The following is a 26,516-nucleotide window of genomic DNA, read 5'->3' as shown; positions in this document are numbered from 1 at the left end:
CGCGCGACTTGGTAATCGTGGCTCATGATGAATCGTTCCCTATATAAGCCGACGTAACCCTATCTCTTCTTCATCTAGATCTCGGGCGGACATCGTACATTTGCGACGTCGTTGGAATCTCGTTTATAGAGTTCTTTCGAATCAATTGCGCGCAACAAACAATCATTCTCGCGGCTACGATTACTCTTATACATCAGCTATTCGTTATTGGATTCACTTCCACATCAACATGAAAGATATGTGTACCACGTAACGATGGCATATGATTTTTTTGTATTTTAGATTACTTCTGCTAAGTGGCTCGCTACTGATGTTCCTCAGTGGTCACGCCGCTACGACTGCTTCCGAGGAGAGTTTCGAGACGGTTCATACAAGCAACGCGGCCGTCCTGAACCGACTCGGACTGACACCCCTTCAAATACCCGACGGGCATCACAAGAAGCGATTAGCCGGACCTGAACCACCGGGACTCAGCTCGCAGACGCGCATACATCAGGCTTACAGCCGTCGTCACGGGCACCGCGACAGCCACGTTTACATCGTGAAGCTTCCGGCTAGTCCTCCGTACTACACCATCACGAAGCCTCACAAATCCGTCAACGACGACAAAGTGACCAAGACCGGCCCGAGTTTTCCGGTGGGATTCCAAGGAAATGGCAAACCCGCCAAGATTTATCATTGGAATTTACCGGTCGTAAAGAAAATGACGGAGAAGAAGCGCCTTCAGCTGAGTCAACTGAGGATCGATCAGGCTAGAAAAAAACTGGAGGATATGAAGAAACAGCAGCAAACGTCGTCGGCAAAAACCGCGCTGGATAAGCTTTATCCGCTCGATTCAACCAGCAAGAGTTACGAATACCGCGCTGCCGATAACAAACTTCATTCGCACCAAAAGCAGCCGGTGACGAAACACGTCCGAAACAATGACAAGAGGCTCAACTATCTGAGCAACGACAATGACAATATCAAGTTTAAGTCGACGAAAAAGAACGACGGCAACAAGACGTATAGACTGGACGATTTGAATGTGCACAGGGTCCACCTGACCAATGAGCTTCACGGCTCGAGGAACACCGTGCCGAAGATGAAGAAGCACAGGAAAAAAGCTGCCATGTCGTATTACGCGCCGATCACCACCAAGACGGGCTCCACCAGCATCCACAAGAACTTCCCCGGAAACGGCAAGCCCAAGGCTTTCTACATTATGGAAAAGAGTCGCAAGCCAGTATACTACCATCCCCTTCTACCTTAATCCGCGATTGTTTCGTGTAACTGTGCATAATCGTGTATCTTAAGTGACCCGCGAGCCTGTTAGCTTAAGTAGACGCATACTACTCTGTTTGTACAGGATCGGAGGTCGCCGTTCGAATTGACAACGATAAGATGCGAAAAAGCAAAAAGAAAGAGAGGGAGGGAGGGAGGAGAAAAAAAAGAGAGAAACAGAGACTTTTTCATGCCTATATAGTCATTCTTATTCAAGACCACGTGCATTCTGCATTCTGCAAACTGTTCCACTTCTGTTAAATATACATCTTTACTTAGAAGAATTATCTTTACTTAGAAGAGACGTATCGAGTAAATATTAGGAATACTAGTACAGGTTTCGTCATCGGCAGCCGTTCTTTCATATTTTTGGTTTTTACGATATCATATTCGGGCAACCCATCCTACGAAATCACGGATGATATTTATATTTGCATTGCTGCAATAACTGAACTTGTATTTTATTAACTGACAAGTGGATGAGGAATCTGAGCATATCATACCGTTTCACAAAAGCGTTATATCTGCTAATATAAAATACAGTATTCATTGTATCCATAGGCAACGCCAAAAAATTCCGCAAAATGACACCCATGCATCTATTTCTCCTTAAAAATGTTATTTTAAAAGACAACTTTACTACTACAACAAATTTTAATTTTTCACCAATTGTTATTGAAGCAATATATATTGGACGGTTTTGAAATATTTATAAGACTGAAGTATCATCAGGAAAGATTTTTTATGGTCAAGCCTTCATAGTCAGATCTTATATATAAGATCGTCTTAAGTTTATCTTCAGATATGCCGTAGCCAATAAAACGAGTCTGAACAGCGTCTGAAGACGAACTTGAGATGATCTTAAATATAAGAGATGACTATGAATACCGTATGTGTGACTTTTGAAATTCGAAACGCTCTTTTAGCGACGAGAGTTTCGCGAGAGTTGCCCCGTCACAGCACGTTTAGTCACCGACTAAAATATTCACATCGTATATCACATAATGGAAGAAGCTGAATTATTCCTGTTAACACTCTAGACATGAATTAAATACAAAAGGATCTTGTTGCTTAGAGGAAAAGGCTTGTTAAATCGTGTAAAGGTTTCTTTTCTTATATTTGACGGGGGGCTAAAGAGCGATAATTTTGATTGGCGGAAATAAATGCTCAAAGAGAATAAAGCGATCATATTTTTATTAGCGTGCGTAGTGTTCGCTTGAGTTTTGTCTATTTTTCCTCGTTTGAAACGATCAAGCACACGTCGATTACCTCAAGCAAATCTGAACGCTAATAAAAATATGATTATGATTGCCTTATTCTTTTTACGATTCCAGAAGAACGGTCAATGCTGTACGATATACCATTATATATATTTCCTGGCAGAATATTAAAAAAAAAAAAAAACTAGGACAAGGACAATTAATGAGCCCACCTTATTACCCCAACTTCTTCTCGACAATCAAGGACAGAATGCACGGATTGTTCTTCAGCATTAAAAGCAGTGGTCAAGGCCTTTGAAAGTCTTGTGTATGACATATGTTTCTAGAAACGTGTGGCTCACGTGCTTCGTCGATTGATTTCATCGTAGGGGACAATATACGAATGAAACCTACGACAGAGAGAGAGAGAGAGAAAGCCGAGAATAGAAACAATTTGTCGTTTTACTCGTGCGTTTGCGGGAACTTCCGGTATTGCTAACTTAAAGCGCGATAGTATTATTGAGATTACGACTGAATGTTCCATGCTGTCTGTCCTGCATTGGATGGCTATTCACCCTATTTACACATGATATAAGTATCGATTAAACTATTACTATGTGACATTCAAATTACATAATATATACATATAACGTACGCTTCTCTTTATCTCGTTGTCTACTTTTTTTTTTATTTATGCAAGATTTAAAGAAAAGCAGAAAATGCTATATATTTTTACTTATGAGATTAATATAAGGATTTTACGCGACGTTGATTTACTACGGAATAAAACAGCTAACATTTCTCCTTTACAGAGCTCGACATCAGAGCTCTTCTGTTTTTCTTTTAACAAATCTGATTAAACGTAAGACTTTTTTTATCGGTATACGATCACCGAATTGTTTCTTCCCGCCGGGAGGATAGGATCGTCTATGATCCTACAATCAAATTTTCTATCATTGAATTAACATTGTACAATATATTTTTATAAATATAACAAATATGCGGACTATATATCGCATCTCTAACACGCGCATTCGTCCGTGTGTAATCACGTAATAAACATGATTGATCCGCGATCGAGTGTGTCGAATACTCGATCAACACGTAAGACGTTTCCATATAATTGTAGGTATAGACTCTTCAATAAGACTGGACAATACGTATGTTCTCACACATGTAAATCTTTCCTCCTACGTGCATTAACGTGGGAATCTTTTGCGTTAAATATATTTTTTTCTATATTCTAGGTATCGTAAGCGCGCTCGATTGTAATGAGGCATCCAGTGTAACGAATAAAGATATTTATAGCTCTTTGTACACTTTATTTTGATAAGTACTTAAAAACCCACATTTTTTTACGCGTTTGTAATTAATATCATTGATGATAATTTTAAGCAACATTTGTTATCATTTTTTAGAAAGATTTTTTTATCTTCTTTTATGTGTATCATAAAAAATTATTTCTAATTACATAGATATATATATATATATAGATTTATACTTTTAAACCTTTTAACATTAACTGAATCATTTTTATTTGCGCTGACAAGATTGCACGAATTATATATAATCGCATTTCAAAGTTCTTTCCTTGATTTCTTCTCCCTAGAATTTCTTATTTGGATCACCACGACATAATCATTTGTTTGTTTATAAAACTGCGATATTAATTGCGATTGTAGTGATCCAATAAACTGTCTCTATAATCGGGATCGGATAATGAAGTTACTATCAAACTGCATTGCGAAAACCGGTCATCCTTTTATTTATTCAGTAATGCATTAAAGATAGGATGCTTTCCGCCGATATGCAATCAGATACACATTCCAGATTAATAACTGATACTTTAGTACTTACACGTTTGTAAAAATTTTATGTACGTGTGTTGTGCACGCTTATACCTCTTATATCCTCATAATTTGCTATTCATATGCAGATACATTCGTTGATTCATTCGATATAAATAATTTTCTTATATACTCGAACAATATTATTAATATAAAGAAGTTTGGCGCATAAAGATAACGGCAGATAAAATATCCTTATCAAACAATGAAGATTCGGTTAAAATTTTACGACTTAAGCATCTATAGTTTATCAATGCTTGGACATTCTTATTGCATTTTGTTGCGACAATTGCCAAAGTGAGCAGCTGTGAATGAGTTTTTAATCATCGGTAGGATGACGCGGAGAAATATAGAAACTAATGCATCTATAGACCTCTGTGTTTATGACCTTGCTCGACCACTTTGTATCTGGATGAGAACCCTCGCAACCCGTTGCAGCGCATTTACTTTAATATCTGCAAGCAACAGCCGCGCCGGTGACGAGTCGCTCGCCTCTGGGACTACATTTTTCGGTAATTGACCGTATAAATTTAAGATACTGAAGAGAATCATCTTTTTTCCGACGAAGATTGTCCCTACACATTACATCCTTTTACCGTTTCGCGTGTAACACGAGCAAAACCTGATGTCGTTGGACGATTACATCCCGTGAACAACTTTGTGATAAAAATATTGGGTGATGTAATCGAGAAGGATAAACGGTATAATTCCCTTAATTATGTATTTATGTAATATTATTTCAACGAGATTCTACACACTTGCATTTCCGTATTTTACCAGGTATATTTGTGTAAAGTATTAATTACTTAATTAAGGCATTAATTATAATGTATTTGCCAAATAGACATCGTCGTTACATTACTGCCAGTCTCTTTCAAGATAGAATGATTTAAAACCGTGTTCATCAAAATGATGTAACAAATAACGTAATACATATTATCAGAATATTGAAATAACATATATTAATATTTATTTATGTCGTGTAAAACTTATTCATATATTTTATGTGCGCACGACACACACATTACCCATACACCCATATGTGTACATACGTAGACGTAATATTTTTATACGCAGGAATGGCATAGTCAGATCGCATCGAAATAATCTTGATATTGAATCCCCTTACGCGTCTAATCTGAATGAATTGCGCATGTTTGCAACCAGGCAGGATATAGTCCAGACAATTTGACCAAACCCATGTCCCAAGTCAATATTTGGTGCTATAAGTGACGAAGTGTAGGAAATATGCCTTTTCACTTTGTCGGAACACCACGGGCGGGATTAAAAATGATTATAGTGCGTTCTCGTTTTCTCTTAAAATCATTTTTACATATATTTCACATATTTACAAACTCACGAGTATCGCGTCGGCCAATAAATATTATTATATATATTATAAATATTCGGTAATGTACACGAACTCTGAAACAACGGCTTTAAATAATATAATCTCTTTTACACATTTAAAAAAAACACACAATATTATATAATATCTATAATATATATAGTAACAGCGTTAAAAATATAAAATTAAAAAATAAATATGTTTCAAAATTACACATCTCGCACATTTTATAAAATATTCATAAAATATTAACTATTGAAAGTATTATTGTACAATACTTGCAAAATCACGTAGTACACGATATCTTTATTTAATTATGTTTAATAAGTTATTATCAATAATAATAACACAATGCAATATGATAATTCTCTTGAAAAGCTTTGCTTCAATTAAAACGGTGTTTGAGCGAAATAATATTTTTAAATTAAATAGATAATTAACTAAGGACTCCTGATAATGTGAAATTAAATAAGTAACGAACGAAAAAGGGAGCATTGAAAATGCTACTCGATTATCAGTCCGTTTAATGTTCTTTAATTAGTAATATGATCATTTGTCAAAATTTCACTCGGACCTCTTCGTGTGAAATACATTGCTTTTAGACCATTCAATCTGGAAACACTCATCTGTAGTTCGTTCGAAAACGCGAGATTATTTTAGCAAATAGAGACTTGCTACCGCATCGCTGAAGATGGCTCAAATTAGAGCCGAAACGCTCGATGAATTATATATATTATATCCTATTACTAATTAATGAACATTAAACGGATAACTTAACGGATAACATCGATAACCGCGTTACACTCTCAATATATGCCCCTCTTTTTGCTTGAAATAATTTTCAATAATTCCCTATGTGGAGCAACTGATCAAATTCTTCATTCAATTTGACAAACTTATGACATTATTATACTCCAACGTTGTAATGCCATATTTTCATGTATTTTGTAATGTTTCCGTACAACGAGCAACAAGATTTCAGTAATTACGGTTTCAATAATTACGGTAATACGGCGAGTTAATATAACGATGGTACAAGATATAAATTATGAATATTATGTAACGTCAGTCATGAATCTGAAACATTATTCGATATTAATATTATTATCGCGAATACTGTCATAAGCTTGGTCAGCACTATAGTCAGATTCACTCGGCTGCTCCTGCCAAGGTTGAAACTGACATTAAATGTGCTCGCCAACTCGCGGAATACTTGTCACTCGTGTTACGTCCGCCTCGAGAGAGAGAGAGAGAGAGAGAGAGAGAGAGAGAGAGAGAGAGAGAGAGAGAGAGAGAGAAAGAGAAAGACATTACAAATTCCTTCTGTATTGTGGTTGTTCTCCACTTTCGACGTAATCAGACAAATTTAGTCGTGCGCGCGTTTTGCTAATTGGAACGTCGTATGGCCTGATGCATCGAGGTGGTGTCGTCCGATTCGAGCAGATACATACTGGTCAGCTTGCCATTGAAGGTGTAGGGTCCCATATCGAGGCTGTTGAGCGAATCATCCGGCCTCTTTACCGGCTTGAAATTCGCCTGCCACTGATAAATAGAGGTCGGCTTACCGTTGTTCACGAAGTCCGCCGACAGGTTGTCCAGGTTCGTGATGGGACTGTCGGCTGGCTTCTTGCCAGGCTTCTTCTGCCACTGATAGACGGAGGTGGGCTTGCCGTTGCTTATGAAGTCTATAGGCAGTTTGATGAAGGGATTAACGGTCTGCTGAGAGGCCGGCTGAGGTCGCGCGGGTCTCACGTGTAGCTGCTGATGCAGCTGGACTAGTTGCGGCACGAGGGGTATCTGGGGCTTCAGGGTAGCGCCCGGGTACGTAGGTAGTTGCGAGATGTATCCGAGACCGGGTACGAACATATATGGAATGGGCGGGAGTCGGATGTAGAAGATATCGCTCTCTTGGTATCTCCTAGACGCGCCCGACGATCTATCCTGCGTCGTCAGCTCCGTGTTGTCGTTGTAATCGATTTCATACGTGGGCACCCTCGGGTAATGCAAGATACGCGATATCAGAGGATAGTCTACGAACATAGCTTTGTGCTTTCGTCCTTGCACCCGTTTCTCATCCGCCTCATTCTCACGTGTCTCCGATTCGGAAGTTGCGAGATGATGGACCGTATACTCCGGGGTTGATGGAGTCTCTTTGAGATTTTCCACCGTTTCGTTTCTTTTGTCCGAACCGCCATCCAGCGTGTTCAAACGATTCTCCGTGGAAAGCGAAAGCGCTTTTTGGACTTGAGGGATTAAGCGGTCGTTCAGAGTGTTTGGAAAAGGATTTGCTGCCACAAATCCGATTATAGGTATCAACAGGACCAGTGCCATCGTGTGGGGTCTGAAAACGGATAAACATGCCTTTGTAAAGTTATCAGATAGTGTCAATGTATATGTGCATTTGAAAGTATTTGTGAAACCGGATAAACGATTGTAAATTTGTAATAAATATTTTTTATTATAAAATAGAACGAGGAAACCATAGAGATATGGATGAGGCATTAATTTCAGATTGTTTATTGTATCTAGATAATTCGTGTTTTGTTAATCAAATAATACACCGAAGTCTTTACCTTTTTTTTAAGCTTTAGCAATTGTAAATTATTAAAAGCAACATATCTTATCAGTATATTGTTGATTGAGGTAATATATGATGTATTTATTAAATTACGTGTATAAAAATTTACTGAAAGTGAAACATAATTATAGATTTAAAGCTTTCATCGAATAAATAGTATTAGATTTCGTGGAAAAATTAATATTACAACATTCAATTAAAATTAATATCCGTTTAGTGGCAATATTTTAAGCGTGTAATGCAAATGTTACAGTTTTATATAGGAAAATAATAAATTAATTCATTTATAAGAAAATTGTTAACACATAATGAATACATGATGAATACCAATTCAGTCGTCACATTATCGTTATGATAACATATTATCTCGTAATTATAATAACATTAGAAGTCATTTTATTTCAGCGAGCAAGAAATCTGCTGCTTCATAGCAAGTTAAAATAGCAAGTTAAATGTCTCACAGACATCTTATCGTTCTGAATTCAACGGAGCGAGCAAACGAGCCAAAACAAATTGTCCGCTCGTTGGGGTGGATGTCCTTAGGAAAGACGCGTTTCCTGTCTAGCTATACGCACACCATTATCGGATCTCCTTATTCCTCATGGCTGCGCGCGCGAATTGTACGTGTATACATCTGACGTCGAATAAATCACGTCCCCGTGCGGAGCGGCGAGAAAAAGGGTGGGCGGGCAAGAAAGGAGGTAAGAGGTAAGGATACAAACGCGTTTGCGACGACGCGCGTCGCCGGCATTTCGACGCTCCGTGCCTTTTGCTCGCGTTGCGGTATTTCCCCTCTTCCTCTCGCCTTACCCCGCGGCGCAATGGCGAACGAAACAGGAGCACCAAGAAGGGTAATTGAAAGCGGGTTATAAAATCGTCGAGTCACGCATTCCAGCCGCGAAGAAGTCCTCCCGTGCTCACTCTCGGGAGGACCTTGCAGAAGGTCGGCTGACCGAGAGCGCGCAGAAATTGACCCGTCCGCACATTTGCCCCTCGGTGAATAGTTCCAACTAATCGTGAGACAACGTTAATTACTTCTTTCTACCGTGGTTATCCATGACTTTACGAGGAAGCGCTTTCTAAAAATGTTTTGAGTATTCATGTGCCTTGTAGGTATGCTCTCTCAGGAAAAAATTATATAATTATACATAAAATATGTCCAATACATGTCTTCCTTCTTCTGTACCTCTGTTCGTATATAAATAATAAGAAGAATAATTAAAAAATAATTAGAAAAATAACTTTCGTATTGTTTCTTTCACAAAAAGTAAAATTGTGTGATTAGATTACACAATATTCTATATATAATTATATTTTATATACGATTATAACATTTATATATGATTATATACGGGCAACTTCATTTTTTGTAAAAAAAAAATGCGAAAATTATCCTTTTAATTATTTTTTTAATTCTTCTTATTATTTTTCTTGTATATACGAGCAGAGATTATACGAGAGAAAGAGAAAACATATATGGATATATATTTTATTAATATGAAAAATTTGTTCTCGAGTTATTATGTACTTTAAACTAAACTAAACTTCCGTTAAACACGAAATATACGTTAATAATTTTATGATCAAATATATAATTCGATGTGCTATCTTGAATTACATTATCTCAGAGCCTTCCTCTTTCCTCTTTCCGTTCTTCAGTTTATCTTTTATTCTCTGCCTTTTCGATCAATGTTCAATGGTCATTTCTATTCAGACACTTATCTGTCGCTTCGTAATTTAAGCCTACGATACTAGAAATCGCTCTCCGAGATCTCGGACGGAGAAAAAATTGACCAATCATATTTAAATAATTCGGCAATTGACCAATGCGATTGGTTAATTCTTTCTCCGTCCGAGATTCCTAGCATCGTGGACACAAGGCTTTAGAGAAAATGATAGTTCTTTCATCGGTCATGTTAGCACTATCAATACAATCAATACAAGTGTAATGATACCTGATGATGGTCTGTGAATAAACGTTTATCACGCAGCCTTAATAACTCCATCATTATATGGAGCTCGTTGACTACTGATAGCCGGTTATCTTTTTTTTTTTTTATTTGCATAATTTGTTTTTGCTAGTTTCTTGATTGCAAACTTAATTTGCATTAGCATCAACGAGAAGACTGTTAAGAATCGATAATCTTGTAAAAATTCCCATGATTGTCTCAAAACTTGAACGATTAGTTTATAATATAATATTGTCTTTGCGATTTATTATTATCCTCATGTTTTTTTATAGATTGTACATCTATGACAATATTCGATTTTATTAATAAATACTGCGCTGCTATTATCTTCATCCGCGTTTGATTATCTATGCTGGTGATAATTATAAGAAGTGCAGATTCGCAACAATACACGATGTTATCATAAGTATGTATATTTATTTATGAAGCATCTAAAAAATAATAAATTATAAATTACCGCATATATAAACTAATTATTTAGGCATTTATATCGACGATCGAAAATTTTATGTCGGTAGTCGATAATAACATTCTTCAATTATCCACCGAGGCTACTTGAATAAACACAAAGATTTATCCAGAACTGATTGCTTTTAATTGAACCTTTATCAGGCATAAATGGCTCGGATAAATTTTTTACATTTTGTATGTTGGAATACAGTTGTATAAATTATTATGTATAATATATACATTACCAGCAGGTAATTGAAGAATATCGATATTATCGACTATGGGTATAAATTGTTTAATCATCAACATAAAATAATAAATCTATAATTTATTATTATACATATATTTCATATAAACATAAATAGAATGTATATTTATGACACAACAATAATTGGAATTATACATATCGCCACAAAACACCTTTTTTCCAATTATTATTTGTACGGATAATCAAACCCGGATGATAATAATAAAATTGTAGTTTTTAATTAAAATTAAAAAATAATAAATTTGAAATAATTTTTCAAACTTTACTTTTTAATCTTTTTATTAAAGAAATAATACAAAAAATTATTCTTTCAGTTATTTTTTTAATTCTTATTATTTTTCCTGTATATGCTATACACTTATATGACTATAATTACTTTGTTATCCAATTATGTACATACAATAGAAATGGCAAGTAATGGTAACTTAGATATCTTAACGTTATACTTTTATGGTTTAAACATTTTTAATTGAATTAATTTACAAGCTTAAATTTAACTGTTTAAAAATAAAATATTAATGTTGCTGCTTTGAAAAAGTTGCTAACTTTTTTAGACTGATTTTGGATAAGAAAATAAAATGTAATATTTCTGAAATAGTCTATAAAAATTTAAGTTTCTTAGGAATAACCGCGATGTACCACATCGAATGTAAGAAATATTTGTCTAACGGTTTATTAATTCTGTAACTGTTAATTCTGCCATTACCAATTAAAGTGTGCTGAATCGTCCATTGCGGACAATCGTTATCGTCATTGAAGGAATTTCATCGACTCCGTAAGTTTCACCGCGATATGATAAAGCACGATTGTCATAATAATATCCGAACGCTGCATTCCGCAATTGTTTCTAAATACCGTTTTCTTCCATCGGTGCATAACCGAAGCTTCGTTTTATTTGCAATCATATCACGCGCTTATAATACACTCTCAATTCACGCCGACGTATTAATTAAAACGCAAAACGCGCGCGGTATAAAAATATGTTACCGGAGTCATTTATGAATTACAAGGCATTTCTCCGCAACTATCTGGACTATTTTCCCAATGATATGTGTGGATAATACAGATACAATTAAGATAACCAGAACTAAACTCGATACGTTATACGTAATGTGTACCGTTAATGTATACTATAATTTTTCATCGCTCGTATTACGCACTGTATACGTTACGCGTGCGGACCGTTATTTCCCTGAAACAAAGCACCGGTATGTGTCACTGTGAGTGCTACATAATAATGTGTTATTTCTCTCGTGGCATACGTGAGACCACGACGAGCATTACAAACGTTCGGTTTCACAAAACGCACACGATTAGGTTACGACGCGCGCGCACGTAATCGAGATGACACAAAAGTAGTTATCTTAATTCAATGGATTTTCATCGGAATTGATGGACCAGGTCGCGAACAGATCGCGAATCGCTTTATTTCCGATGAAGACCTGTCCGCGAATGTTAATAAACAGTTTGCGACCGATTATTTTGAATTCGTTCGGCCACCGTTTGCACAGCAGTTTGTTACAAAGTCGCTCTATGTAGGAGCGGTAAGATCAAGAAAAATGCGACAGATCCAACAAATCTAGAATGAAGACATTGATCGGAGAATCGCGTGTACTGCCGGTAAGTGGAACGTATCATTTTGCTATCAATGACACCTGGAGACACTTAGCTTGTGTATAATCTAACGTAGAAGAAAACAGGAAAACACTTATCGCATTCTGTCACATGTTACGATTAGCTTTTTCTTCTCATTATTTTCCCCGCGCCGACCTATTTTTTTTCCTATCTAATCCGTTTTCATTAGACGATCCGATAGTAGAGCAACGAATCCAACTTTTGACAAACTTGAATTATTACATATATATCATTTTTTCTGTTACAGTTTTCATAGATAATCGCCGAACGTGCTCGCGCGGAGTAAGAAGTGGAATCTGGTCTCTTCCGACACGTCCGGTGATTACTTATCGAAGCGTACGCATGGCTTTTACTCTGGCGGAACGTATAGCCACTCGAAATTAACTCCGGCCAAATTGCCACTGTTCGCCAATACGTCCAGTGACAGTGGTCACTAAACGTTACCGTCTTATACGCGTTGTATCATTATATCTCGTGCTACGCTTCTCGACAAAATAGATTCCCCTTTTTACCCCGGCATACGGGCAGCCTTCAATCTCAACGGAAGGAGAGAGTTATGGTATCGAGTGATGGACGTGGCCGGGGATCCCCATTGTTGACCCGAATAATTGCATATTAAATCGCACCTATACTCCGCGAAGCGGAAACGGGGCCATTTTTTTCACTCCGAGCGAAGGAAGATGTTATGTCCGGTGAAAATCACGTAGCCCGATCTTTCTTTTCTTCTTTATTTCTTTTCTTTTAATCGTTTGCTATACACGTAACTAGAGAAATGCGAACGTAACGGCGGGAAGCCGAATGACTACCACGTTTTCGAAACGTCTACTTTTTAAAGGAGAGTTACGAAATCGTAGGACAAAATCATCTATCATGTTCCTTTTAATATCGAGTCAACATATTCGAGTCATCTTCTTTTATTCATTTTCTGATATGACTAGCTAAATTTTGATTGGTGCTTTTTTTTTAATTATGATTTTAAAAAATCAGTTTTCTAAAAATTTTTATTGTTCGTATAACTTTTGATAAAGTTTTAATTTTTTAAGAACGATAAAATCATTCATTTTTGAAGAGATTTAATAGAATTATAAAATTTTGTTCACAATATTTTCCAGAGGAAAGAATTACATAAAAATCAAAAAGTGATTTTGCAGAAGAAAGAATAACACTTTGAAGGTTTTAATGTTATTTGACGTGATTATAAGTGTCTCGTTTTTTTTTTATATTATTTATAATATGTCGATGACAAACGGTAAAAATAATTCATCCTAAATCAGCGTTTATAATGGACGATTAAATTCATAGCTAAAATTCGAACATGTAAACATATATGACCGAGAATGAAAAAGTCGATGGTGTGGCGATTCAATTTTATAATTGGATAAATTTGGATAAATCATCATTGACGCGTGTCGCTCTTGGACATAAAACACGTAGAAAGAAAAGATATAGCTATACCACGAGATACTCGTTCTTATTCGCTGCTTCTTTAATCATCCAATTTTACGCTACTGATTTTAGCGCGATATGGCGATACAGCGTGGAATTTCGCAGGATGTAGCGCGGAAGCTTGTACAATGATTCATAGGCTATTGAAGAAGTTTTTATTTTGCAATAAATTCTCAATATATCCTACATGGTGCGTATCCTACATAAAGCGTATCTGTCAATGATCTTTGTGCAGATCGGTTTTAACGATTTTGGTTAAGCGAGATAATCTTCCGATTAATCATTTTTATGAAATTCGATTATACGTGGATCTTTTTTATTCTGACAATCAATAGCGTACACGTGTGTATTCTGGTGTTCCACAGACCTAATTACCGCTAGACAAAAGTTGTTACACACCGTAATATTTCCACTTTTGTATCCGGCAGAAAATTTTTCATATATATAATCATATATAAATTCTTTCTCTTACATAATCTCTATTTATATATACAAGAAAAATAATAGATAAGAATTTAAAAATAATTAAAAGGATAATTTTTGCGCATTATTTTTTTTTTCATTTTTTATAATTTAAAGCTTGAGAAAATGAGAATGATTATATATAAAATATTGTAAAATCTAATTTCAAATTTAATTTTTGTAAAAAAAGACAATGCAAAAGTTATTTTTCGAATTATTTTTCAATTATTCTTATTATTTTTTCTATATACACAAACAGAGATTTATACAAGAGAGAAAAAAACATATGGAGATATTTTATATATAATTATATATATTCTTATATAAAAAAAATTTTTCCCAGATAAGAGTAAACCAAGAAGAGAGACGAAGGATACGAGATTGCCTATTTAGAATCGCCGTTCGGCTCGCACGGCGATTCTAAACAGGCGATATCTCCTAATAAGCAACTTTACAAGGCTCTCTAATAATTACACCGACAGGCGACGAAGGACTCTGCGAGACTGCAGGTGCTTCCTTTCAAGATTACAATCGAGTACGAGCGAATCCACATCGTTCGCCGTACCGTTCGCAATTGTTACCTGCGAATCGCATCAGAAATCCCAGATTTGAGGAATGCCGATAGTCCGCGCGCCAACATCAGTACCCGATTGTTAATTTTGGAGTTTAGCAGCACGATCTGCAAGTAATTTCACGATATAATGAGATTTCCAACGTATCACGACGCCGTAACCCATATCCCGAATGTACCTTTTCCCAACTTGAAATAATTTTAGTTGCACAAATTATTTTGACGCACAATAACGGTTTAGTAAACACTAATCGCCCGTTAGAAACATCGACTTGAGATTCCATGAACCTGGAAATATCTAATTTGTTTACGTTATACAAACTAATTTAATGTGTACATTCTATTTCGAATAATAATTATAATATTATTATTGCATTGTCCATTTATAAAAAAATTTATACAAAAGAAGTTATTCTATAACATGTAGTTACTATACAATCAAGAGCATTAAATACCATCCGGTATTACGCTCGCATTTACCAATAGATTTGCGATTCTTGTCGGTTCTTTCACAAAATAAAGCATAATTGAGTTGTATTATTAATGATGTCAGGGGAAAGGTAATTTTCTGAAATATTATAGAGAAATTTGATCGCTGAATGCACGCGGCATGTGATACTCTCAATATTGTACAATTGTGGTTATTGCTACGATCAAATCTACTTTTATAATATCTATGCTATTGCATGTGGGCAAACATCTTTGCGGATCAAAGTCAAGATGTTACTTTATTAAATTGTTCATGTGAGTTACTTTTATATAACGATCATTTTCTAGGCGATTGTAAAAAATTTTCTTTTTCTTTATACTCTCGTAATAATTCTCATAAAGTGCCAGTTTTTTGCATTAATTCGGTATCGACGATGATGAATATTTTATAAAACAAATTTTGTTACAACTATATGGAACTCCATTATGCGATTATAGAAGCGGCTGTCTCGTCAAATTGGTCAGTCTTTACATTAATTAATGCATTTTTTCTAAAATCAGATCGCAATATGCAAATGTGAATTTATAATCAATGAAATCAGATAAAAACTAACTTAATAGTTTTCCTTTTTAAAAATTCTTATTTTTTATTTACATTTAATTTCATGTTGTAGAAATTAATATAAATGTATGCAATTAATAATTGAATTTTTAAATAAAAAGCAAATCTTTTATTATATATATTATATTCTTATGCAATATAATATTTTGTAAAGTAGGAAGTTAAATCAAATCGGTTCGTGTACGTTCTAATAATTTTCTCAAAACGAACTTCTATCAAGCAATAATCATCTTAACACACCTTCATACTTTCATTCATCTCTTACTTCTCATCCAAGTAGTTTGTAAATAATGTTACATCTTTCGCGATAAATCTTCTAATTGTAAAACCAAATAATCTTTTCCAACTCTTCCAATGCAATCACAAAATGAATTCATGCATGCATGCATGAACTTTCGTAAAAAGAATCTGTGAAAAGATTTTTTTTTATTTTCTCAAACATAACGCGAACTATGCTTCTTTGACGCGCGTAAATTGAAAATTGACATCTTTTGATAAGTCTTGTATGGTGTATTAATCATTGCTTACCGTGTGGCATTACAAATTGGCAATTCATTAATTATTTCGGCGAGAATCCTGACCTGTTCGTAAGTACCCATCTTTTTGCGAAGATAAACTACATTTGTTATTTTTTATAAGGATGCGCAAAACATTAATGACATAAAGCAACGGTATATTTGTAAACGATCTTATGCACGAATCGATTAACCTAGATAGAGCAACGATTTGTGCTTGTGTGCATGTGTTTTAAATATGTCGTTTTTTAAGATAGAATTATTCGAGAATTTAGATTAGCGGCAACATTGTTATTCGCATATATTTATATATCAAAGTGTAGCATTTACAAGAGTCGTTTAGACTTACGATACGTGGATTATCTACTTCAAATTACTGCTGTGAGCCTTTTATATCTGTCTCGTAATAGACATAAGTTAAAATGGAAGCAAAATTCTTCCGAATCTATTAACAGTTACGTCATTACCTAAAATTATTTGCAAAAGTTATGATATCGAACGATTTCTCCTCTTATACTTTCTTCAATTTATTAATCTTTATTTGTTCAAAATTCACATCTCGCTTCAATATACATTGCACATATACATTTTCTAATTTCCTAAATTGTTGGCGATTTATCGGAACGTAACTCTCTAACTCGAGAAAAAATCACTTGTTGAACGAAAGAAAACGTAAAAACTGTTAAGAAAAACTATATTCGATCGATGACGCAAGCACAAACTTTGCCGAAGCTTGTACTTTCAATAAATTACTTCCCAATTTGCATTCCATATGAAATAATTACATTTTTTATTGCAATGTTATACACCACTCCTTTTCTCTTATTAGAGATCTCGTCTTTCTTATAAGTTCAAGGATCGCATCTTACTATCCTAGATTTCAATATCACGAATGCCGCACGAAGTAACATCCAATTTAAACATCAATACAATTTATTCTCATGTCCTGCTATCTAAAAACTTTCACCTCGTTTCCAAGCCTCTGCTCACAATCAGTATTCGTAGAAGGAAATCACATTTCTGGAAACGTATCGTCGTATAAAATGAATTTTGGGATTATATATGTATCAAGCAGAGAAAGTTGTTTGATGCACGTATGTAATCCCAATTGATATTACTTTACGATAAATAATTTTAAAACAACATCCCCTTCCCTTTCGTGAATTACGCCGGATTGAATTACTTCCGCGTAAAAAAGTCAAGATACAGTTCTCGATAGTCGAGTCGAATTTCGAGAGTACATAAATCGCGAAATAATCTACACCTCGTTTTCCAGATGCTGCACACGGCAAAGTAATATGTTCGAGGCACGAAGCGCTTCCTTCCTCCGCGCCGCCGCTACCATTGACTCTTGGCGGCTTACCGCAAGAAATTGACCATTTATTACGAGCGCAGTTATTTACATTTGGAATCTTTAAGAGGTGAAATTTAGAGAACTCTAATCCGAACCGGTTGGCCGTTTCGTTGCAGTGCATAGCGAATGCGAAAATCGTTCGGATACACGAGCGGGTTTTTTTTACGATCCACCTCACGAGCGAACGATCGAGTCCGCAAATAAAAGTGAGCTTTTGCATTATTCTCATAGGTGAAGAACGACGATTTGCAAGGGAAGCAGAGACGATTGTCGAGGAATAACTTGGCAATAATTTTAGGCGAAGACACAATAGGTCAAACTGCAGGGTGCTTCGAAGAAATGTTAACACTTATATGGAAGTAATTAAGGGCTGTAGAAGCTTTAAGGCTCTGGAGACCACCCGGAGAAGATTCCAAGAATGCGTTTTGACAATAGTGACGAAGTTGAGAGGAGTATTCGAAGACAAAATACATTGATGTCTTGGGTTATCAGTTCTGTTTCTCCAAAAATGTTACTTCCATGTAAGTGTTAACATTTTTTTGCAGCACCCTGTAGAATCTGAGATCATTTTGTCGACTGGTGAGTCGTCCGATTGATCAGTCAGATTGGTCACGTTACACTAACGTTATCTTGCAGCGTTGGAAAAAGAAATGGAACGGAATTATTTATGGTTGACTCTTGCAACCTAAAATATGAATTAAGTATTAATATAATAATAGCGTCGCGGATTCCATCATGATAAAGTTAACAATTAGATTCGGTCAAACTAATAGAAACGACAAATACACGGTGTCGCGTACAGATCGTGAGTCAGATGATAGCGACAGTGAAACAACGAGAGAAGAGGTAACTTTTCATTATCATTCACGAGCGGCACACGTCGCGAAGATGCCGATCGCCAAGTTGATTTAAATCAAAAGAATTCTTCGCGCTTTTCCCATGCTCGACCAGCTGTGCGGACGGATCGATGGACATTGCGCGAATACCAATCGATGGAACGGCGATAGGGATCGTGATCGACATAACGCTAATGCGGCGATCACCCGCGAAAGGTCGTACGTGATCACACTAACTTCTGTACGCAGATAATCGCGTGGGTGGTATCGTGCCGAGAGATGAAGTCTTTTATAACGATAAAAACGCGAAGATTATAGTGATGTAATATGTAATAAAAGCTTTAATGTGTCTCACTTAAAACGTTACGCGCTGTTAAATATTAAAGGATGAAATTTAAACCAATACCTTGTTATTGGTCATACCATGTGTGTCGAAATTTATTATTTTAACACAAAAAAGTATTATTTTAACTCCATTGATTTATTTAAATTTACGACATATTTTTCCTGTTTTTAATAGGAGTAATGGCAACCTATAGAAATGGTTAAAAATGACTCGAATAAATAAATAAATATATAACTTAACACTATGAATTTAACAGTTTAATTAAACTAACTCGATCATGTCCTTCCTTTCGCATAATCAATTGACACATTTAAATGAAATAAATAATGACATAAATAATCGGTGTATGTCACAGATAACAATCTTGGACTTTGTTAAAAATTGCATGAGCCAAACTCGCGTGCGATCAAAGCAACCATTGCAGTCTATGATTTGGTCGACTGTCAGTCTGAGGGTGACACAGATCACACAGACATTTCAATTAACAAATTATAAACTGATGCTCGTAAGATAAATAAATATATTTAAATCAGAGTTTAAGATTCGTCAAATTATTTAAGCGCGTATTTAAAGCGTTTCCTCTTTCCGCGAGCTCTCGTTTAAAAGCTTTCATCTATCTCGCGATCTTATTTTCTTCCCATTACTTTTCTATTATATTATTGTTTACGCCACGTTAAAAAATCCGCATCGCGCATTTCGATCGAGGCGATCCGCGTGATCCCAATTCCACGAAATTTCCGCGCAATTACCCCGCAATTAAGCATCATGATCGTGCGTTTCAGAGCACAATCGTTTCGTTTCGAAATTCACATTCGAGAAATTGCGAAAGAAACTCACGCGCGTTAAGTACTCACCGCGTATGCGAGTCTCGCAGGCAAAACGATACGATGGATAACGCGAAGGTCCGTCCCAAACGTCTCTTCCTTTCGTTCGCGGATGCAGCAGCCCTTTCCAAGATACATTCGAACGCCCTGACCCTCCTCTCTCTCTCTCTCTCTCTCTCTCTCTCCCGATTCCCTTCGGTCAGCTGAGCCCGCGGGGCTACTCGCAAGGTGTCGCACAAATTGTATCGCACAAGTTCACCGACTCCGTGGGTCTGCGATCTGCTATCAGAATGTGGGGTTTTTCTTAAGATGGTCTGTACTTATGTCGCTGCCCCCACTGAGGCAAACGTTGTACCCCGAGAGCACACGCTACTCGGACGCTTCTTCTTGGTGTCCGAGGAGAGTCTCACGTCTCCTCCCCCCCCTAGGACAACACGCACGTCGACGTATACGAACGGCACACTTTCGTTCGCGTTCACACCTCTTTCGACGCTTCACTCTTCCTGGCGCATCTTCACTCTTTATGACACTTTTGCTCTTGATCATGCGTCCGTAATGATCGCAGGCACCGTATACGAACTGCCGTTGAATTGTTTTACCAATGAATCCACCACCCCGCCGAATCCTCTTGACGGTTTCTCGACAACTCGCTATCCTTTCGTCAATTTGACGTATACGTGCGTGCGTGCGTGTGTGTGTGTGTGTACGCGTAAAATATATTTATTAATTCACAATTATACTATTAGCTCTTGTTACGTTTAGCTCCCTATCCTTTCTCTTTTCACTAAATAGCCTAATTGTGAGATTCGTTTTAATTGCTTTGCTCTTAATGTTAATCCCTTTTGAAAGGAAAGGAAGAATCCCATTTTGTGACACGCCTATCGTGTCAAGATAATAAAGCGGTAAGGAACAATCTTGAGGAATACAATTCAAGGCCGTTCCTCTCGAAGAGATCCGCACAATTTTCACGTTTTTTTTCCCCTCTAAACTCTAAACTTTATATACATTTTATGTTCAAATATACATCAGATTTACATAATGTAAGTTTTTTATTTTATCGCTCGCATCGTCAGCAGATCAGCGGGTACCTTTTCATTCATTGGCTCATCGTTACCTCGTTCGAACCAATTTAGTTTTCTTTTCGTGATTAATGAAGTTCGTGAAGTCTTCGATATTGTGCCTTTACTTGGTACTCCTTGATCTCAGTATCGACTTTCTCCGCATTCTCGCTATATCAATAGGTACCGCTATTGCTACTGTACACGATCTATTTTACAATGCGTATAGTGGCACGTAGAGTGGCATAGAGAAGCTAACGACCACACTCTTATCTGCTGCTTATATTATTTTATTTTGAACATGTAAAATACTTCAAGAAAGAGTGCAAAATTTTATCAGTTTAATAAACAAATGAAATACAAAAATAGACTTAAAGTGTGGAAACCAAATACGTGTAACTTTTACTTCGTCAGTGAATAATTAACTGTTATTAACGTTATAAAGATAGCCAGTTAAGTCGAATAAAAAAAATCTTTACTGTTAAAGTTTCAAAGGAATTTTCAAAGGTACTAACTACTTGCCTCGAGATTTCCTTAAAAATAGCTCGAAGATTAATAGACGGTTAGCGCAAAATTACGCAGAAAAAAAGAAGTGTCAAATCAAAAGACTTATACATACATGCTCGTATATATAATACATATGCAAGAATCTATAATCTTGGAAATGGGATTATATTGTGTTAAACGAAGAGAACTTGCTTGAAGTCATTTATATAGTTCAACCGAGAAAAAAAAAGTTTAAATAAAAAATTAAAATTCTTATATAAGAAGATTATCTTTTCTTTCTGAGTGGAGCAAAAGATCTCTCAGTTTCGCAAAAACCGTAAGAGCGGTTAAGTCAGTAAAGTTTACAGTTCACGGTGCGAATATATTCGTCGTGTGAAATTCTCGTTGGGGAATACCGTACGCGCGACACTCGTATCGAAATAGCGAGACGCCGTTTCTGGTTCGTTAAACTTTCGCGAAGGCGCGTAAGACAGAAGAGTGGTATATAAATCCCGGCCGAACGAGATGATGATGAACGATGATTGGTAGCGAATCGGTCTCTAGGAATTGTGTATCGAGATTTGCGTCCGCGATCCGTTTCTCTAAAGTGCCGTTCCGCGTTTGCTAAGAAATCGCGCGTTTATCAGTCACAATCTAATTTTCTAGAGTTGCAAATGGAGTTTTCAGTGGTTTTCAGCCAGAAATTATCGCACACTCAATTACATCGACTCCTCGGCACGTCGTCGCGTTGCATTTACGCGAGGATTTTCTAATCTTCGTGACAACGAATCCTGCGAAGACAGCGAGAATAACAAGATGATTTCCTTGGAAATATTTAAGTAGTTAATAATTTTGCATTTCTCCAACATTTTTATAATTTGATAACCTATCAGTTTTCGCGTAAAAATCGTCAAGAACGAATGCAACGCGAGATTTAGTCTCAAGACGAGTGCGAACAGAGCTATTTCTCGTTAAAGCGAAGATCGAACGTAAGAAAATGTTCATTCATAACTGGGAAATTGCACTGTTAAATTTGTAATGTCAAATTATACTCAATTTGAATCATTTCTAACCATTCCTAATAGGTCGCTACTGCTCCTAATCAATATGTCGATAATTTAACTAAAACGATGTTAATTTAACTAAATCAATGGAGTTAAAATAACATTTTTTTATGTTAAAATAATGAACTTCGACATACATAATGGTTAAAAATAAAAAAATGTTATTTATCTCAAGGTATATTGAATTTCATCCTTTAACATTTAACAGCGCGCCGCGTGTTTCGAGATTTGCATCCGCAGTTTGTTTCCTCAAAGTGCTTTCCGCACGAATGTTCGCCGAGAAATCTCGCGTTTATCAGGCACAATCTAAATTTCTAAATGGAGTTTCTAGCCAGAAATCATCGTGCGCTAAATTATATTATATATTCCTCAGCGCCGTGTCATTGCATTTTGTCGTAAAGAACTTCTGTCATGTACTGTAAAACAGCAAGGCTAAAACAACTATTAGTAATAATAATAATTAAGTAACTATTTAAATACAGATCGTTTTCAACATCTTTTTATCGCAATTCGATGAGAGCCGCAAATCAACGCTGAGATTTATCAAACACGAGGACGCGTGTATTCGTAATAATCGGGCGCACCAGAGCTATTCATTAAAGCGGAAACCAAACGTATGTCCGTTTAAAGTCTAAACTAAAAAAGAATATCCATTTAAAGTCAGATTACACGTTTCTCCGACACGGAATAATAACGACACGCGGTTCGTAGCAGCTTTCGACCGTGTACCAACGCGACGGACGCGTGATCTCCGGCAGTGGATCGCATACCTATCCTAGATCTGGAAAAATCTAGTCCGCGCTGTATTTACGGGAAAAGCCACAGGAGAGTGACTCGGTTTCTCGCGTGAAACTCGGATAGCGTGACGTTATTTGTATTTTATTCGATATACGTCGCGTCGCCGTGCGGCTCGCGTCGGTCAGCTTAATCTAGCGGTAAAATAATACGCGAGACGCGCGGATATCTCGCGATGAGAGAGACGTGCAAGTATACCGTCTCGCAGAGATGTGACCGTCAAATGGACGAAGTCGAAAATCCGTCCGCTTTCCAAATGCGCGGATAATCGAATTATCCAGGCGTGGAAAATGCGGCACGCGCGGTATCGCGCTTTTGAAAACGCGATTGTTCCCGTTCCTCTTCCCGTTGTGCCACTCGAGAAAGTTTTGGCGCACGGTGAGAACGCTATATACGATTTTATATTGGTACCGTACTTCGCGTTCATCGAATAATTATAGGAATTTTAATTATCGTGCGAAAACTGACTAAATTTTTAATTTGCACTTATTAAATTTGAAAAATTATAACGGGCTGCATTAACGGGAGCGAAGTAACTTGGGAATTTTTATTTGTAATTTGTGCTTAATTTCTTAGAAATATGACTCGTCGGAAGAAAATTAATTAAATGGACATCGAGAGAGAGAAATCGTATACAAAAATCCATTATAAATTCGTATAACTCCAACGATGTTTAATTTGCACTTATTACACTGTTAAATATTAAAGGATGAAATTTAAACCAATATTTTGAGTTAAATAATACTTTGTTATTTTTAACTACCATGTGTGTCGAAATTTATTATTTTAACACAAAACAGTATTATTTTAACTTTATTGGTTTAGTTAAATTAATGATATATTGAGTACAAAGAGCAGTGGCGACCTACAGGAATGGTTTTAAAAATGATACAAATGGAGTATATAATTTGACGCTACGAGTTTAACAGTGTAACTTTACAAAATATATAACAGACTGCGTCAACGGGAATGAAGTAGCTTGGAAATTTATATGTGTAGTTTATGCTCAATCTTTCAACGATACAACTGGCACGTCAGAAGCTACATTGAAAGAGAAATCGTACAAAATCCATTATAAATTCATACAAAAATCCATTAGAAATTCGTCCGACAATGTACTTGTTAAATTATAGAAAAATAAATAATAGACTGCATCAACGGGAAGCGAAGTAAGTTGGGAATTTGCATGTGTATAATTCATGCTCAGTCTCTTAGAGATATAACTGGCACGTCGGACGAAAATTCATTGAACAGGCATCGAGAGAGAAATCGTATACAAAAATCCATTATAAATTCGTATACAACTGGTCGGGCGTATTAGTAGGAGAAAGTGTACGGAAATACGTCGTTTCGTTTCCGAAAAGATCGTTTGTCCGTTCCATTTCGGACGTCACGGAGAATTATTAACCAGATTAAGTTCCGCGTCGATCTTCGGGCAAAAATGGAATGGATTTCACACGCAATTGATTTTAACGTGAGAGACCAACGAGAAAATCGCGTACAAACATTACGGCCGGTATACGCTGATGTTTTACAAAACTATAAATATTTCTAAAACGCTTTCGACCTTAAAATTCAATCATAGTATTCATAGTCGGATCTTATATTTAAGACCGTCTTAAATATAAGATCTGACTATGAATACCGGCCATAATTGCTTAGATCGACAAATCGATGATAAAAGTTAACGACAACCGAGTTAATATAGCATTTTCCGAACGACGAGCGAACGATGGCTGACAATTTCCTAGAAAAAGAAAAAGCTATATTTATGGCGATAAAAACGCGTAACAACGCGTGTTCTCCTTATTATCACTGCGTGATGCCCGTAATTACGCGATCTGCGAAATTACGAGCGTCTGAAATTACATTTACAGGCAGTAACGCGCATCTGTAATGTCCTTTCCCGTCTTTACCACGTAGGTGTGTGCACGCAATAATATCATTTATATTTATTTTTCAACGCGTTCATTCACGGAGGCGGTATCGTATATAATCGTATTAACGCTCTCGCGATACCGCCTCCGCGCACGAATTTATATAATTACGGGGACCGCATTTAATTATCGAAAGGCGCGTCAGCAAATTGTAATCCTTAAAAGTATAAACTACACTTGAAGAGACACACTCGACGTTCCGCATTGTGGAAGCGCAGTCTGGCGTTGCAGGATACACGCGCGCGCGCACGGGCGCGTTTCGTGATGACGAAGAGGAAAAACTAGAGAGAAACAAATTGCCGCCACGTGTGTTATAATTTAAATATAATATCGATTGCACGCAAGAGATCCGGATTCATTGAGTTCTGATCGCTTGTTGAATTTTAAGACTTGTCGAGAGTGCGTTTATCATTATCCATATAATTTATATAAAAAATGTTTCATCGGGTAATGACATGATCGATCAAAATTATTTTATAAATTTATAAATGAGGACTACACTTTAATTAGGAAAGACATTGATATAACTATAAACTACTTAATTTTTTTTAACAGCGCTGTTAACGAGCAGCAAGCGAGCCCGTGCCGCATGCGTTTCTTCTCTCAGCCATCACGCTTCGACCGTGAAACGGGACGAAACTTCGTAGTCAGACGGGAAAAAAAAACATATCGGCATCATAGTGGTTCATTGATACAGCATACTTGCACGTTTTGCACAGCCTGATAATTGGGCCAACAAAAAATGCGCACGTGTATACATGTATACAATATATATTGATGTCCTGTTAACGGGCTGGATTGCCGACGTACGTAGGATATTAAAAAAAAAAAAAAAAAAAAAAAAAAAAGATCCGAGACGTATAGCGTTCACTAAGAGGAGTAAAAAAAAATGCTTAATCAGCGTGAGTTGAAGGATTAAACATGAAATCATGATCAAAATGAAACGATATTCGATTTTGGTAATATATCAGTGATTTGCTTGCATTTTTGCGCAAATCCGTTTTAGGACTTTTTTTCACACAAATTGAACTTGTTCTGGTTCTGTTTATTTCCGCTTTGCCAATATATTTTATAATTTTGCAGCAGAATATTCGGAACATCGCCGATGTGATATATTTCACGAGATATAGTCACTATTCGATGAATCTAATGCTTTTACATGCGCGAAATGATCAGAACTGATTTGCATAAAAGATAGAATATAAATCCAAAA

At 36.3% G+C, this 26,516-nt stretch overlaps 2 protein-coding genes across 3 annotated transcripts in view; one reads left to right on the top strand and one right to left on the bottom strand.

The window, feature by feature from the left end:
- The window catches only part of LOC143896237 (uncharacterized), a 69,580-nt gene extending 65,799 nt beyond the window's left edge, over positions 1–3,781 (top strand). For both annotated transcript variants that reach the window (XM_077403939.1, XM_077403938.1), the window contains one exon: positions 283–3,781. In XM_077403939.1, the coding sequence (XP_077260065.1) occupies positions 311–1,252 (942 nt within the window). In that variant the 5' untranslated portion in view covers positions 283–310 and the 3' untranslated portion in view covers positions 1,253–3,781. The remainder of the gene's footprint in view (positions 1–282) is intronic.
- A 1,587-nt stretch (positions 3,782–5,368) lies between these two features.
- Positions 5,369–21,620, bottom strand: LOC143896309 (uncharacterized). Its single transcript, XM_077404089.1, has 2 exons — positions 19,994–21,620; positions 5,369–7,998 (listed from the first exon to the last, which is right to left on the bottom strand). Exon 2 carries the CDS (start codon positions 7,986–7,988, stop codon positions 7,044–7,046), a length of 945 nt encoding a protein of 314 aa, XP_077260215.1. The 5' UTR covers positions 7,989–7,998; positions 19,994–21,620; the 3' UTR covers positions 5,369–7,043.
- Positions 21,621–26,516: the final 4,896 nt, after the last annotated feature.

This window comes from Temnothorax americanus, unplaced genomic scaffold (assembly GCF_048541705.1).
Source record: "Temnothorax americanus isolate GAGA-0224 unplaced genomic scaffold, ASM4854170v1 Scaffold18, whole genome shotgun sequence".
Taxonomy (NCBI): domain Eukaryota; kingdom Metazoa; phylum Arthropoda; class Insecta; order Hymenoptera; family Formicidae; genus Temnothorax; species Temnothorax americanus.
Note: the sequence above shows the minus strand (reverse complement) of the source record. Positions and strands in the feature narration are given on the sequence as shown.

Excerpts from the sequence above, each read along its gene's own strand:
- LOC143896309 (XM_077404089.1), bottom strand. The coding sequence starts at position 7,988 with ATGGCACTGGTCCTGTTGATACCTATAATCGGATTTGTGGCAGCAAAT.